Source organism: Lathyrus oleraceus, chromosome 5, assembly GCF_024323335.1.
Source record: "Lathyrus oleraceus cultivar Zhongwan6 chromosome 5, CAAS_Psat_ZW6_1.0, whole genome shotgun sequence".
Classification (NCBI taxonomy): Eukaryota; Viridiplantae; Streptophyta; class Magnoliopsida; order Fabales; family Fabaceae; genus Lathyrus; species Lathyrus oleraceus.
The window spans coordinates 459646217-459663172 of NC_066583.1; the positions used below are offsets into that span (position 1 = coordinate 459646217).

Consider the following 16956-nt stretch of genomic DNA (forward strand, 5'->3'; position numbering starts at 1 on the left):
TATTATTGTTAGACTTTTTCAACAAAAAATCATGGTGTGGTTGAACCTTTCAATTTTACAACAAGTAGCATCCACCGTGGGAAAATACACTACTACAAAATATACCTTTCTTAACACCATATTACCAAGGCCGTTTAAGCAACCGTTGTAATAACTTATCTTAATGCACCTGAATTTTTTTATATTTTATTAAAAGACATTTCTTCACGGTTCATAATAACAACTGTGATTATAGATGAAAGGTTACATGCTTCGAATCCCAGCACAAACAATTTTTTTATCGTTACAAAAAGAGTTTGTCCATATCGTCTTATAAATATATTAAAATTAGAATATTTATCACCCCGGTTAGTACCAGGAACCATTGTGGATAGTACTGACAGTTTATCACGGTTTTTCTTGCCAACGACGGTGATAAGTTTTACATATATATAAGCAAAGTTATCAAACTTCAGTCCTCTCGCTCAAATTACAAAACCCTAATATCTCTCTCTCTCTTCCACATCCTACGAAATCGTCTGTCTTCTTCTTCCATACAACTCGTCTTTCTTCTTCTTTGTACTAAAAGGTATTCAAATTAAACGTTGTTTCTTCTTTATCTAAGTATTTAAATGTTGTTTCTTCTTCTTTTTTCTAAAAAATAAACATGTTATTCACAGAGACGGAGCTACATACACAACTATGTAGGTCTATGCCCCACTATAATTAAAATTTTAATTATAATATACTACTCATGTGGTAATAGTAATGATGGTGTATATTTCATTAAATACTTACTTCATTTCAAAATTTAGTCCAAAATAGTCTCTACTATTTTTGATAAAAAAAAATTAATAGTCTGGATATTATTATCTTATCCTTTTAATTCTATAATTTTAGAATTAAAGAAAAGTTAATAATCTATGAACTATCAATTGATTGGTGAGGATAAAATATGTTATATAATTATAAGTAGAAAATTAAGAAACCATTAATAATTTTAAATCATTAAAAAACTTTAAAAAATAAAATAATATTTCTTTATAAATAATATATTATACTTTTCTCGTAATAAATTTATAAATTTGCCCACACTATTTAGAATTCCTGGCTCCATCCCTAGTTATTCCTACGCTTTCTTTCATTTAGGTTTCACATGATTTTTTCGTATTTTTTTATACTTGGATCTCTGTTTTTGAAATTCTCAATTCGTGTTACTGTTGTTATTATATTACTGTCTTAATGGTTTTAACAAGTTGGATCAATTGTCCCAACACCGTGTCCAACATCTGTCCTATGAGAAACAAAATTTCACATTTGATACTTTCTCTCTAAGATAATGGAACCTCATCTCATTGTGTTTTCTTCTTCTGTGTCATATTGGGTTCTTGGACAAATTTATAGCAGAAATGTTATCAATCTTCATGATTACTGCTTCATGATTTTGACCTATAATCTCTTCGATCAAATATACCATTCATGTTGCTTGACATGCACAAAGAAAGGCAACTATGTAATCAGTCTCACATGATGACAGAGCTACAACTGGTTCTTTTCATGAGCTCTAAGCAATTAGTGCACCACATAGCATAAACACATTTTCTATCATCAGCATCACCATACCAACATGAGTCAGTGTATCCCACTAGCTTGCATTCCTTTTCTTTTTAACAAATTTTTTGAAGAAGTCATTCTTAACACCTAGATTTTATTTTTATTTTTCTTTATTTTGACCAATTTCTCTAGTACCCCAACCCCAAGTATAAATGTTGCTAACTTACAAGAGAAACCCCAAATTTATTCTTTTGAATTCTATTAATTGATTGATGATTGTATATCATGAATCATGGATATGAGATATTGAGTCTTTACATTAGTTTAAATTTAATGAGTGTTTTATACTTTTAGTTATTGAATTTCTTAAAATAATATAATATCTAAGAGGAACACCAAAATACTCTTGATTTATTTATTCATAGTAGAAAAGTGGAGATATAATTATAGTTATAAGATAAAATTGTTTTATTCATTGCTCCCTGTGAGATATATCTCTTGATAGCATACATACATAGTATTTTGTCCACTCATTAAGAAGCATTTCAAACTGAAGATAGACGATCTCTTGTTTCACGACTTCCTCTCTCCCTTTGTTGAGGTTGAGCATCTGTAAAGTGAGATTGTTTCTGATTCTCTAGTATCCTATCAACCTCTTGAGCTGATCCAGGGAATGCAAGCTCTTTCACTGGTCGCTGTATCTGACTAATCACATTATCCTCATCGCCTTCAAATTTTCAATCACCAAAATAATAAGCATATCTTAATATTTTCCCCTTGATTTAAATAGAAGTTGACTTTTAAAATACACACTTAAAATGAATAAATAGTGACAGAGACTGGGTGATAATATAATATACCTGCAAGAAAGTTCCTCTGATTGTTCTCAGCATTAATACCAAACCCAAGCAAATCAAGATTTGAGGAAGCTTTTACGGCAACTGGATGGCCTGCTGGAATCACAAAAACATCTCCTGAAGACAATTTAGCTTTGTAATTTTGCACTTGTTTATTTATCTCCTCTTCTCCTTGTTCTTCTTCCTCGTCAACTTCTTTTCTCTGCTCTTGTTGGTTTTCATTTCTTTGACCCACAAGTTCAAAATCTCCTTTTCCTTCGTTAACTGTTACTATTACTATGGCCCTTGAATTGTAGTGTGGCAACAATATAGATCCCTAATATTTAATTTGAAAGAATAATTAAATAAATACATTAGATATATGTTCTATAAATAAAAAATGTTATTGAGTATGTAAAACTTGTTGTGTATGAGATGTCAAGTTAGTAACAAAAGTTTGACATTATAACTTCAAAGGACAAAAATCAAATCATTTAGAACAATTCTAATTTGATCAAGTGAAATCTCATTGTGTAATTTGGTGAATTTCCTATATTATAAAATAATTTTATCATACCTCCTTAATCTCTACAGAATTGACAAATATATCCAAGTCTTGAAGCTGTGGATTTTTCTCTGGGGTGATTTCAAAGAACTTTCCAAACTCGTTGGAATAGATAGGAGCGCGACTTCTCAAGTTGAATGGTTCAGATTCAGAGGAAACACTTTTTTTGGAGGTAGACTTTGCATTTTTACTCAATTCCTCAATTTGTCCCCTTGATAATTTTACTATTACATTCTCTTCTTGACTTTGCTGTCTCTTATCCTTAAGGCTTCTTCTGTGTTGTGTCTCTTTCTCATGCTCTTCTAAAAGAACCTTTTCTATCTCTTCATAATCAGTCTATATTTTTTTACAATACATACATTGACAAAGTGAGTATTAACATATACAATACCAAACTAATACATACAAAAATGAAAAAAAATTGTGTGTTTTATACTTACATTGAAGGAAGCCTCTAGAATGTTCTTACTAAACCCAGATAAGTAGGATTGTTGGTTTTGATTTCCAGACAATAAGAAAGACTGATGAAAAGGACAAAAAAATAAAGAAAATATTAGGAAAACATTACAAAAAAATATGTACAGTCGCAATTTTTGTTGTGATGTTATGGTAGAGGCCCCTAAATTTGTTTATACATTAGAATGCATACCATATTTGATATGAGAATAGGTAAACATTGGTTATATTACCTGAAGTTGGCCAGGTCTATTTACAGGAATGGCGAGATCTAATACTCTAAGCTCCTCGTTGTCATCTCTGTTAACCAAATAAGCAATTGTGCCAGCAGGAAGTTTTATCGTATCTTCGCGCTCAAGGTTAAAGGAGTTTCTATCATCGGGTTTCAACACTGTGAGTATAGCTTTTCCTGGAAATTACAATGACATTAGATTTTATAACTGAATTTAACTTATCCTTACAAAACAAATATGTAAAGTAATAAGAGAAATGCTAATAATACTCTTTTTTCAACAATCTCTCAAACACACACTCTTTCATTAGTTGAAATATGTGTGGGTCTTACCACTTTATGTGGGACCTATTTCCAAAGCGAGGGGTCCACACATGTTTCAACCAATAAAAAGTGAGTGTTTGAGAGAGTGTTACTAGCACTCCTCAAAATAATAAATACCGTTCTTTTTGAATGAACTATGAGTGATTAGTTTTAAATATTCAACTTGATAAATAATAAATTACCACTGAGTACAACAAGGATGTAATCGGCATCGGTGTGCTGCGGAAGAAATATTGTGTGAGGTTTGGACTTATATTCCAAAAGACGGTAGTTTTGTAGATTCTCGAAAATTTTAGAACGTTGGTCAAATTTCTGCAGAAGTCGAATGTGCCCATTTTCATTCTCAAAAAGAGTTTGAAACTTGTTAGACTTGAAGATAAAAGGATTTTGAGGATCAGACCTAGAAGAAACACACACTGATGCTAGGAAAGAAATTCCCATTAGCATCAAAAGTGGAAATGAAGCTTTCATTGTAGTAGCAGCCATGTTGATTGAAACTAATATCTCACTTTGGTCGCTCTGGATGAATAAAGTACAGTGAGATGAGTGTATTTATAGATATAAAAAATAAAACTATATAATTAACATGCACCAACAGTTGGCCATGTTGTGCCATGCATATGGACGTGTGTTAAAATGTACAAAATTGAAGTGGCAAAATGAAAAGAACATTACTTGGGTGGTGGAGTTTTGTTTGAATTTGATGAATTTGGACATTCTTATGGAAAAGGAGGATGCTTTATTATTGTCTTCGGCCATGTGTATATGAATTAATGAATTGACTAGAGAATTTTAACAAGTGTTGTATCCTACAACACAAGCTCCAGCTCTAAGACATGCAAATAACTCCATAAACTTGCACTTAGAAGTGCATATGTTTGTACTTGTCATGTGAAAAATGTAATTGTACATATACGTCATTTAATTATCTATCTATTATTTATCCGTCTACTTTATATATACTATACTATACTTAATATATAAAAATGTAATTGTAGATATATGTCATTTAATTATTTATCTATTATTTATCCGTTTACTTTACATATACTATACTTTATTTAATATATTAAAAAAGAAAAAATATAATATATATTATAATCTACTTTTATTACAATCCTCAATTAAAAAAAATATAGTTACATAATTCTCCATCACAAAGATGATAAATTATTAAAACGGTTATATTTGTCATGTCCAAATATTTCAATATTCTCAAGGCATTATTAGTAAAGAGAAGATGGAGTAATAAGGATAAACATACAATTATTTTTTAATAAAAACATTTAAAACTAATATTAATTTAATATTAGTAATTATTATGTTTTATCACACCAATATCGTTCTATCATTTATCTACACATGATAACTAATACTAATGACAATTTTATAATTGTTAAAATTGTGAATTAAAATTTGTAAATGTTATCTATGTCCAATAACCAATGGGTTTGTAAATGTGTTCCTAAAAAAATTTAAATGTTTTTAAGTCCAAGAACAGTTAAGAAATCAGACACAGTCAAAACCATGATACTCACTCCGTCCCAAAATAATTGTCATAGTTGATCATTTCACAAAGTTAAAAAAAATATAATAAATGGAAGAGAGAGAATAGTATTTTTACTACAAATAAAAAAAATTAAATGGATGAACATTAGCGATGAAATTTGTTATGAAAATATTCTGTCACAAATAATCCCTCACAAACTCCCTAAAAATATGATAAAAGTAAATTTTGTGAAGAGCTTTGAGATGAATTTTATCTATCTTTAACATTTTCCTCACAAATTCCATCAAAAATGTGCAAGATGTCATTGTAATGAATTTTGTGAGGGAAATGTTTCCTCTCTAACATTTTTTTTATATATAAAAATTGAAGATAATATCTTTTAATGATATTGTAGCTTAAATGTTTATTAAAACTAAAATAGTAGTCAAATAATTTAATATTAATAATTATTATGTTTTATCACACCTATATCGTTCTATCATTTATCTACACATGCTAACTAATACTAGTGACAATTTTATAATTGTTAAAATTGTGAATTAAATTTTTTAAATGTTATCTGTGTCCAATAACAAATGAATTTGTAAAGTGTTCCTAAAAGAATTTAAATATTTTTTAAGTCCAATAACAGTTAAGAAACTAGACATAGTCCATGGTACTCACTCCGTCCCAAAATAATTATCATAGTTGATTATTTCACAAAAATTTTAAAAATATAATAAATGAAAGAGAGAATATTATTTTTACCTAACTACTCTTTTTTATTATTGGTGTACACTACTAAAAAGTGGAATTTAGTGACGTAAGTCAGACACAAAATTAAATCCCTCATTAATTCGGATGAATTTAGTGATGGAAAACTCTACACGTAAAAAAAAATTAAATGGATGAATATTAGTGATGACATATGTGCTGGAAATATTCTGTCACAAGTAATCCCTCTCAAACTTCCTAAAAATATGATTAAAATAAATTTTGTGAAGAGCTTTGAGATGAATTTTATCTATCTTTAACAAATTCCATTGTAAATGTGCAAGATGTCATTGTAATGAATTTTGTGAGGGAAATGTTTCCTCTCTAACATTTTTTTATATATAAAAATTGAAGATAATATCTTTTAATGATATTGTAGCTTAAATGTTTATTAAAATTAAAATGGTAGTCAAATATTTTAATTAATAATGATATTTAATAAAGAGAAAATATAATTTATTTTAGGAATTGTCAACTTTTATTAATATTAGTTTTGATATTTATGTTCATAAATATAAATATTAATTCTAGTATTTATGTTTTTCAAATTGAAAGAAAATATTTTTAAATGAAAGAAGCCATATATTTATGTCATAATTTTTTTTATATAAAATGATTTTCCTAAAATTTAATAAATAAAAAACAAAAAATTTAGATAAAATTAGGTTTACCTTTTTCCTGTTTTTCTTCTGCTGCTCACTCTTAAAATTTTGAAGTTAAATGTTCCCAAAAATTTTGTTAAATTAATTTTTGCTCTCTCACTTGTTAACCCTAATTCCTATTTCTATACGGTATATTCCTTTTCTTCGCTTTTTTTCTTTCTATTTTTATCCATCTCTATTGTTGCCACCATAGTTGCTCGCGAAAACAAACTCAATTGTTGCTACATTAACAAATTGCTTCTTCAATTTCTTCTACTTCTTCAACTACATGGGAAGCAATTAACTTTCTCATAAAACCCTAACAATATTCACACAGTTTGATTTTGGAATTGTTCAAGGGATCAAGTGGGATACACTATTTCAACCATTTGTAACTCATTCTTCTGGTAAACCTAGTTGTGTAAGAATGTATAGTGCACATGTTACAGATCTGGGAATTTCACATGTTTCTTCAATTTTTGCTTCTGGTAACTTCTAGGGTTTAGTAAAATCCAGTAGTTTATGGAGTCTAGCTTTTAAAATAAAATAAGGCTTTTATTGTTAATTATGTGCTTCAATTGTATAATATTTTGGATGAAACTACAAATTATGTTGAAAGGATGCTTTTTTTTTGCAAAATCTTAGAATTCTAAAACTATTACTCTTGGTGAATATGAAGCTAGGTTGACGACTCATGTTTGTTTGGTTAAATACTTTGAAATTGTTTTTAATTATTTTTTTCTGTTTTTTTTCTTTCGAGCCAAACATGGTGTTGGATTCGCTAAAGAGGTTTCAAGTGAAGAGTGTTTTATTTGGTCGTAGAATTTATATGATTCTCTTAAGAGAGAGGATGAAGGATAAAGATCAGGTTGGATTTGATGGAAAAGTATTAGTTTTGAACATGTCAATTTGAGTAATTAGGCAATTAGTCATGCTAAGATACTTTTACCTAATTATAGTTATAGTCATTTATATAATTCCTCTTTTAAAGGTTTAATTTGTTTTTTTTTTATATTTTTAAGATATATAGATGGGAAGAAATTTCTAGTCAAAGTATGATAGACTTAGCAAACATGGTGAATTCAGAATTATCAATGTTATTGCACAAATTACATGGAGGTTGGCAAAAAATATGGAATTTCTTATTTCTAAAGGGAGTGATTTTTCTTTACCGTAATGTTTTGTTAGGATTAATTATTAAGGTTATTGGAGTTGTGATGTTCTATGTTAGAGTGGGAGATACATAAATGGTTTATTCAGGAGGCTACATAATGAAACTATATAGAATTGAAACATGTATATTGTGTACCGACCTTGTGCTCAATTTATTTTTCATGCATTGCAGAGTGGCTATAAATTTATTTGAATATTTCTAGACATTTGATTTTGTTTCTTATTGTGTCTCGGAAGATACGTAGTATACTTTGTAATTCTTCTATAATCTTTTTTTACATGTGATAAGAAAGAATTTAAATTAGATGGCATTAGTGTGGATGCTAAATATTTGACAGTGACATCTGAGGTGGTTGTTAAATATTTGGCATGGTGGTTGCAATTGCCATGTGTTAGTATTAGTTGCAGGGTTAATTTGTTTAAACTGAAGTGAGTTTGTTTTCTTCCTGCAACCCATACTAACACATAATATGGTTTAATGTTAGTTTTATTATGAAACTCTTAGACAGAGGAAATTAGGATTTGGAAGTCTAAAAATATAATTTAGAATGACAAAATTAAATATAGTTTTCCGTTTTCAAGTTCATGGAAGACTAGTAATTAACCTATTACCTTAGTTTTTTTTAGAGTATAATTTAATTTGTTTACATTAAACTCTACAAAAATTTGATGCAGGTTACCCTAAACGATCGTATCTTATCTATACTTCGACATCACCACCCATATTGAAATGTAATTTTATGATGAATATTTATTATATTTAAAAAAGTTTCATACACTGATGGTTTAATTTTGTTAAATCATGAAAAAAACCAGTGAAATATTTATGATATGTAATATAGTGATGTATAGATTATGCCAATATATTGGTGATATTTTCTAATTTTGAGAGGGAAGTAGATTATTGTCTCAACTTTGTGATGGAACAATTCCCTTCTAATTAGAGAGGGGTCTATTATTCTGTCATTAATTAGTGATGGAAATATAAGATAGAATTAGTGATAGATTTATTTCATACCCATTTGTGATGGAATATAAATTCCCTCACTGAATTTTGCGACATTGAAATTTGTTACGGATTTATGCACATTTCTAAATCCGACACTAAATTATTTTGTGACGGAATATCCATGAATTTCTGACGAAAATCTACCCTCTTTAAATTTGATTTTTTAGTGGTGGTATTTGAATTATCATAAATACAAAGTGAGAAAATTATTAGAGAGAATATTTAGAAGATAAAAATTAGAATTGCATTGGAAACTAAAAGTAACACTTATTTTGAAATAAATAATTGTATAAGATGCAACACTTATTTTGGGACAGAGGGAGTATATACTAACGAAATTCGTTGACGTCAAAGTTGGGATTGTGTTACTTGCAAGTAGCAGTGGTGGCCTGCCCTAGCGGCCGGGGTGGGGGTTTGCGACGACGCGACATGTTTTTGGATCGGTTCAGCTCGGTTTGCAAATAGGTTTATTTGCTGATGGGTCAGATTTTTCCCTTGTTTTGCATCTTCTTGGAGTATAATTTTAGAATTTGGAAAATCTTTGAAGATGTTTAAGGGGATTATGAAACATTTTTAAACACCTTCATTTGTGAGATTCATATACAGAGAATTGAAGATATTGAGAAACACTTCAATAGAAAATACGGGATGTTCTTGAAAATTTAGAAGACTATTTTCTTAAAATTGAATTTTAAACTCTTGAAAAACCTTTCAAAGCATATACACTACTAAACAAAATTTATAGGTTGAAAATTTGTGATCACTATATCGAACTAGCCACCAAAATATTATAATCGACATGTATACCTCTAATTCATATATTTATTAATTTAATATAAAATATTAGTGAATGATATTTCGATCACTAATAATAATATTTTAAAAAATTCTCTATTTCCGAATTTTCTTTATTGAGTTTTTAAATCCTTTCGTTGTTTAACATTTCATCAAATTTTTTCACTCTTAGCTATATATATATATATACACACACACACAGAGAGAGAGAGAGAGAGAGAGAGAGAGAGAGAGAGAGAGAGAGAGAGAGAGAGAGAGAGAGAGAGAGAGAGAGAGAGAGAGAGAGAGAGAGAGAGAGAGAGAGGAGAGAGAGAGAGAGAGAGAGAGAGAGAGAGAGAGAGAGAGAGAGAGAGAGAGAGAGAGAGAGAGGAGAGAGAGAGAGAGAGAGAGAGAGAGAGAGAGAGAGAGAGAGAGAGAGAGAGAGAGAGAGAGATTTATTTTATAAAATATGTAAATGACTTATTTGAGTAATTTCAAAATAAATATATTTTTTATTTGAAGACCAAACGACAATAATAACCATTTCAGCAAGGTTTTTAACTTTTTAAATTTTTCTCCACCTCTCTTCAATTTTCTTTAAAATGTTTTTTTACTAAATACTTCCGCTTTATATATTATATATATATATAGATATATAATATAGATATATAATATATATATATATATATATATATTATATATATATATATATATATATATATATATATATATATATATATATATATATAACAATAAGAATAATAAGAAAATGAATGGTATATCGACAATTGAAATTAACTTTACATTTTCAATTAATAATGATCATTTATCCCACCACCTATCTCGTTCCCTCTTCGGCATTACCATCTTTCTCAACCTCTATGTCTACCATGTCAATAGATCGAAAGGAATAACTTTATTTTTCTAATCCTTGATTTCTTTAACATATTAATTGGTGTGTGATTAGATCTTAATTCATATTGGTCGATTCGGAAGTCCTAAATACCTAGATTTTGTCCCTCTATACATTGATCAATCTCAAACTCAGAAATAAAGTGTGAGTTTCTTCTCCCTCTTCCATTTGACTGTTTCAGCTCTTTTTTTTTTTAATAATATTATATGTTATGTTTGGTCACTCAAGGAGTGATAGTTGACGAATTGAGTTTTTATAGTAAAAAACACCTTGTAGCATTTTCTGTTTGTTGAAATAACAATTCTCTTTTAATTTCATTATGCATTATTATGCTTTTTATATTTACCCTATTTTATTAGTTTTTGGCATAAACTCAAGCAAATTAATTTTCCTATGTGTGTAGAAAGTATGAAATGTATGTTGAAGTTAACAATATTCAACGTGTGTAGGTCACATTCTTTACAATTGTTTAAACATGCGCTCGAGATAAAAAGAGCATGTAGAAAGAACATATGAGCCTTGCAGTGGTCTAAAACTGATCCATCAATATTAAAATCCTTCATTGCTACTACACTAGAAGGAACCATGAAATACATAGATCATATGATCAAACATCCACTTCACACCATTGACATGCAAAAAGATAGGTAAGGAACAATTAAAGATATTTTTTCTTTGACCCCTTAGACCTTACACATTAGCATTGTAAGGGCTTTTCTTGAAGTAAATAAATTTAAATTATGGACAAAAACATTTTGCAGAAAAGAGAAGATAGTTATTTGGTGTTAATCTTGCATGCGTCTCAATACATCTATGCTGGCATGTGTGAGCTTTATGTTTGAATTATGGACAAGAACATTTTGCAGAAAAGACAAGAAAAGTTTAGAGGGATCTGGCCAATACTGCTATGTGCTTAATCCCTTAGAGTGTTATTTCAGTATTTTGTATATTCTTGTCCTAGATTCCACGAAGTTGATTAGAAAAAAAATGAAATATATTGGCATTCTACTTGATTGCTGTTAGTTACAGAATTCACAGTTATCAAGAAGTGGAATGGTTTATATATGATCCACTTGATATTGGCTTTTGTTATATTCTATTAACAATATTTAATATTATTGTATTATTTAAATTTTTGTTAAGTATAATGAAATGCCTAATGCATTTAAATTTTTTATTAGTAAGAATTATTCTTACTAGTATTTTAATTTTCTCTAGTTTATTATGGATTTGCCTTCATTGTTTGGCAGATGACTTTTTTTTCTTGAGGCTATTTATTTTGATTTTCATTGTTCATTGTTCCACACATCAATATTTATAACATGATTCATCTTATTGTTAGATTTTTCCAACAAAAATATTGTGGTGTGATTGAACCTTTCAATTTTACAACAAGTAGCATCCACTGTGGGAAAATACACTACTACAAAATATACATTTTGTAACACCATATTACTAAGGCTATTTAGACAACCGTAGTAAGAAATCATCTTAACGCGCCTGCATTTTTTTATATTTTATTAAAATACATTTCTTTACGGTTCATAATAACAATCGTGGTTATAGATGAAAGGTTACATGCTTAGAACCCTAGCACAAACAATTTTTTTCCGTTACAAAAAGGGTTTGTCCATATCCTCTTACAAATATATTAAAATTAAAATATCTATAACCATAGTTAGTACCAGAAATCATTGTGGATAGTACTGACAGTTTATGACAGTTTTTCTTACCAACGGTGGTGATAAGTTTTACATATATATAAGTGAAGTTATCACACTTCAGTCGTCTCGCTCAAATTGAAAAACCCTAACATCTCTCTCTCTTCCACATCCAGCGAACTTGTCTCTCCTTCTTCCACATAACTCGTATTTCTTCTTCTTCATACTAAAAGATAATCAAATTCAACATTGTTTCTTCTTTATCTTTGATGTTGTTAGTCTTCTTCTTTTTTTTCTTCTTCTTCTTCTTGTTCTTGTTCTTGTTCTTCTTCTTCTTTTTCTTCTTCTTCTAAAAGGTAAACATGTTATTCATACGCTTTCTTACATTTTTCTTTGTATAGATTCTAACATTTATACTTTCGAAGAACTTTCAAGGTACGTTATTCCTTCATAACTTTCTTCCAATTAGGTTTCACATGATTTTTTCAGGTTTTTTGGGTTGACTATACTTGGATCTCTGTTTTTGAAATGCTCAATTCGTGTTACTATTTCTGTTATATTATTGTCTTATTGATTTTAACAAGTCGGATCAGTTGTCCCAACACCGTGTCCAACATCTATCCCTTGAGAAACAATTTTTCACATTTGATACTTCCTCTCTAAGATAATGGAATCTCATCTCATTGTGTTGTCTTCTTCCGTGTGATATCGGGTTCTTGGACAAATTTATAGCAGACATGTTATCAATCTTCATGATCTTTGCTCCATGATTTTCACCTACAATATCTTCGATCGGATTTACCATCCATGTTGCTTGACATGCACTAAGAGAGGAAACTATGCACTCGGTCTCACATGATGACATAGCTACAATTGGTTCTTTTCATGAGCTATAAGCAACTGGTGCACCACCTAGCATAAACACATAATCAGCTATGGATTTTCTATTCTCAACATAACCTTACAAACTCGAGTCAGTGTATCCCACTAGTTTGCATTCTTTTCCTTCATCTGTTGTAGGGAACAAAATGCCATAATCTAGTGTTTCTGTGAGATACCTTAGTATCTTCTTGATGGCTGCAAGATAAGGCACATTTGGCTTTTGTATGAACCTACTCATCATGCCTACATTGTGTGCTAGGTCATGCCTTGTGTGACAAAGGTATATTAATGATCTAATGAGTCTTAAATACTGAGTTAGATTGTATTCATCTTCATCTAGATCCTTTGTCAGTTGCAATCCCGGCTTAGTTGGTGTCGAAGTCGCATTGCAATCCCCTATTTCAAATCTTTAGAGTATCTGACTTGCATATCTTCTTTGGAGCATAATCAAGCCTATATTACTTGTGTAGAATTTGATACTAAGGAAATATGAGATGTCACCTAAAACACCCTAAAACTCTTATTTATTTATAGAATAATACGGAAAATATGAAGATAACAATCAGGGTGTCACGTTAATAACTTCAACTTTAATTTCCAAAAGTCAGAACTTTAATTCAAAAAGAGAATAACATTAGCAACTTAGTCTTTAAAATCACTTAATTTTGAGAAAACATAAAAAAAAAGTAAATTATTCAACACATCTTAGTAAAAAACGTCACAAAACTTTGAAACTGATGTTACACTATTAGAGCGACACCATATACAACTAAACAACCGATAGATTTCAGCAAACAAAGACAAACAACTAACGAAAAGGCCAACTATGCCATCCTCGGTAACCAATAGCTACCACTCCTCATCCTCAATCTGGGGATCCCCAATATCAAGTACAACAATAGAGAATATATCATATGAAATGGGTGAGAATACATTCATATATGATAATGATGCATAAAACAACAAGAATATTTTACATCGATATAATTAGTCAATGCAATGTACAATATACAAATTATTATGTTATTCGTAAATACTCTAATCACATGCATGTGGTACCATCCTACAACCCTAGACTAAAGTCATACAGTGTTGGACATCAGACTTATGTTACTGAGGGATTCTTAACACTGGACTAAACTCCTACAACACCAGGCTAAAGTCCTAAGCTAATCTCATATATACAAGATGCACGATGCTACAAAAAAATCAAACAATTTCCATCTGAACCTCTTACTACCATTATCAATAATCAATCGCAACACTAGACTGAAGTCCTTCAACACTAGACCAAAGTCCTACAATGTTGAATATCAGAGTTATGTTACTGAGTGATCCTCCTCAACACTAGACAAGAGTCCTACTGTAACGGGAAATTCATGATCATCAAGTTATTGATAAGCTAGAGATCAATTAGCAAGAGTCACCACCGCGCTTTTATTGTTTCCAAGGGAAAAGGGAAAAGTACGAACAAAACCCAATAAGTAAGAAGTTTTCAAATAAAAACTAATAAAAATCAGAGATCACAGGTAAGGGGGTTGGTTACACAGAGGGAAGGTGTTAGCACCCAAAGTATCCTAGGTACTCCTAGGGAGCCATTTTTGTGTGCATATGTATTTTGTACAAAGTGATGTTTATAAACAAATAGAATGGGGGGATGAGAAAAGAATTCATTAATTATATTTTTGTGTTTGACAAGACCTTCGGTCTTGTGCCTACGTACCAACATAAAAATGAGGGATCAAAACCTCGTAGTTCGTGCTATAAATTTCAAAATGGGTGTGTTGGTTTTTAACAAAATTTTAAGTTTGAAAGGCACAAAGGCCTGAAAATGATTTGAATGAGTTAGTTATTTTTGGCTTTTTGAAAGTTTAAGTCAAGTATAGTTAAGTTTATTTACAAGTTTGATTTGAGAAAATAAGTTGGAAAATGCAATGGCATAAGGCCAAAGTTTCTTTCTTTTTAAAAGTGGTCAAAGTTTAGAACAAAAGTAGTTCACACAAAGAAGGTTTTGAAAATGGAGGAAGAGACTTTGAAATTAAAGAAATGGGGAGAAGATGAAGAGACTACCCTATGCACAAAATTTAAGAGTTTAAAGTTGAAAAGATCTGACCAAATGGGTAGCAATCCAATAGATAAGTATGTCTATAGAAACCCAGAATTCCATTGGACTTTTTAGAATCAAGCGACTCACAAATGCACAATTATATCAATATTGAAGAGCAAAGGCATCAAATAAAGATGGCCTCATCCAATCTTATCCATTCCATGATCTTCTTCAGAAATTGCCCATGTAACAGATGAATTCCACAAGTCACTAGTTCAAAATAACAGCTTTACAATGATCATGTTGTAGATGAACTGGAGGGATCTTGAATGATGTATCATATGAAGTTCAAATTGCAAGCACTTGGTTCTTCAACAAGTTGGCATTGGCAAAGTCCATTAGCAAAGGAATGTTGCCTAAATTCTAAGTCCAATTGGTCCACAGATCAAGCCAACAGTCCACTCAAAAGTTTTTTAGGGTTTTTGTTGTTATTATGTACATTAATGGTCAAAGACCACACAAACAACCAAAGTAACACAAACAAAATAATATCACACAATATGGTCTAAATGGACAAAGTGGAAATTACATTAACATAAACAATTAGAATGATATGTATAAAGGCAAATGATATAAAGTACTAAAAGTAAATTGCATTAAAGTAAATACTTGAAGTTAAAAGTTAATAGTTAGTAAGTTAGTAGTTTGTTTTGTTTTGTTTTTAATTTCAAGACATTCTTTGGAGAACACTCAACCCACTTGCCACAAGCATGGATCCTTGAACCAAAACATCTTCCAAAGGAAGGAAAGAAGGCCAAGTTTCCATACAATACCATGGAAGAGGGGATACTTACAATCTTACTAACTAGAATGCTTATGCCTTTTATGTCACAAATTCAACGCTATGTTAAGCAATCGTAATTGGACTTATGTAGAAGTCACAACTATTTGAGACCGAGCAATAGAATTTTGGTGTTAATGCATGTTGAAGACATAGTATTATGAACTATGCTCATGAAACATACCACACACAAAAAATATGCAAAAGGTGTGGCCTAATCTCATCCATACTCATGTTAATTTTTCAATCAACTAGTATTAGGACTTTGAGATGTCATTGGTCAAATGGAAATGAATGAATGAAGAAGGGGAATTAGATGAAGGGGAATGGGATGAATGAGATCACAGATTGGTCAAAGGAGCACTTTTACCAAATTAATATCATTCATTTATTTTGGGAGATGGAATGTACATTCCATCAATCCCCTAAATCCAATGATATTAACTTAACAAAGTCAAATTAACCTTGACCAAGGCCCAACAACAAACAATCAAACTCAATTAAGTCAATACAAATGGTCAACACAATTAAAATGGCATTTATTCAATTAAAAATAATAAAATAATGCATTAAAATCAAATATGTTTTGTCCAATTCCTAAAATCTCATCAAAACACCAAAGAAATGGTCATGAGATTTATCATAGGTCAAACAAGGTCAGAGGACATTGGAGAAAAAATTCATAATTTTTGGACACTTACAAATATTTTTAAACAATTAAAAACAAATTCAAAATCAATTAATTCATAAAAAATATTAATGATGATCCAAAAAATAATTTTAATTCAGAATATGAAAGAGAAAAA

At 30.0% G+C, this 16956-nt stretch overlaps 1 protein-coding gene across 1 annotated transcript; it reads right to left on the minus strand.

Moving 5' to 3' along the window:
- Nucleotides 1-1924: 1924 nt before the first annotated feature.
- LOC127085427 (vicilin-like) lies at nucleotides 1925-4485 on the minus strand. Its single transcript, XM_051025940.1, has 6 exons — nucleotides 4129-4485; nucleotides 3624-3799; nucleotides 3375-3455; nucleotides 2947-3270; nucleotides 2394-2706; nucleotides 1925-2260 (listed from the first exon to the last, which is right to left on the minus strand). The coding sequence occupies exons 1-6, from the start codon at nucleotides 4430-4432 to the stop codon at nucleotides 2079-2081; spliced, it is 1380 nt and encodes a 459-aa protein (XP_050881897.1). The 5' UTR covers nucleotides 4433-4485; the 3' UTR covers nucleotides 1925-2078.
- Nucleotides 4486-16956: the final 12471 nt, after the last annotated feature.

Coding starts and splice junctions, on each gene's coding strand:
- LOC127085427 (XM_051025940.1), bottom strand. CDS start 4,432: ATGGCTGCTACTACAATGAAAGCTTCATTTCCACTTTTGATGCTAATG. Junction 3,800..4,128: donor CATCCTTGTTGTACTCAGTG/GTAATTTATTAT, acceptor TGTAATTTCCAG/GAAAAGCTATACTCACAGTG. Junction 2,261..2,393: donor TCAGAGGAACTTTCTTGCAG/GTATATTATATT, acceptor GAAAATTTGAAG/GCGATGAGGATAATGTGATT.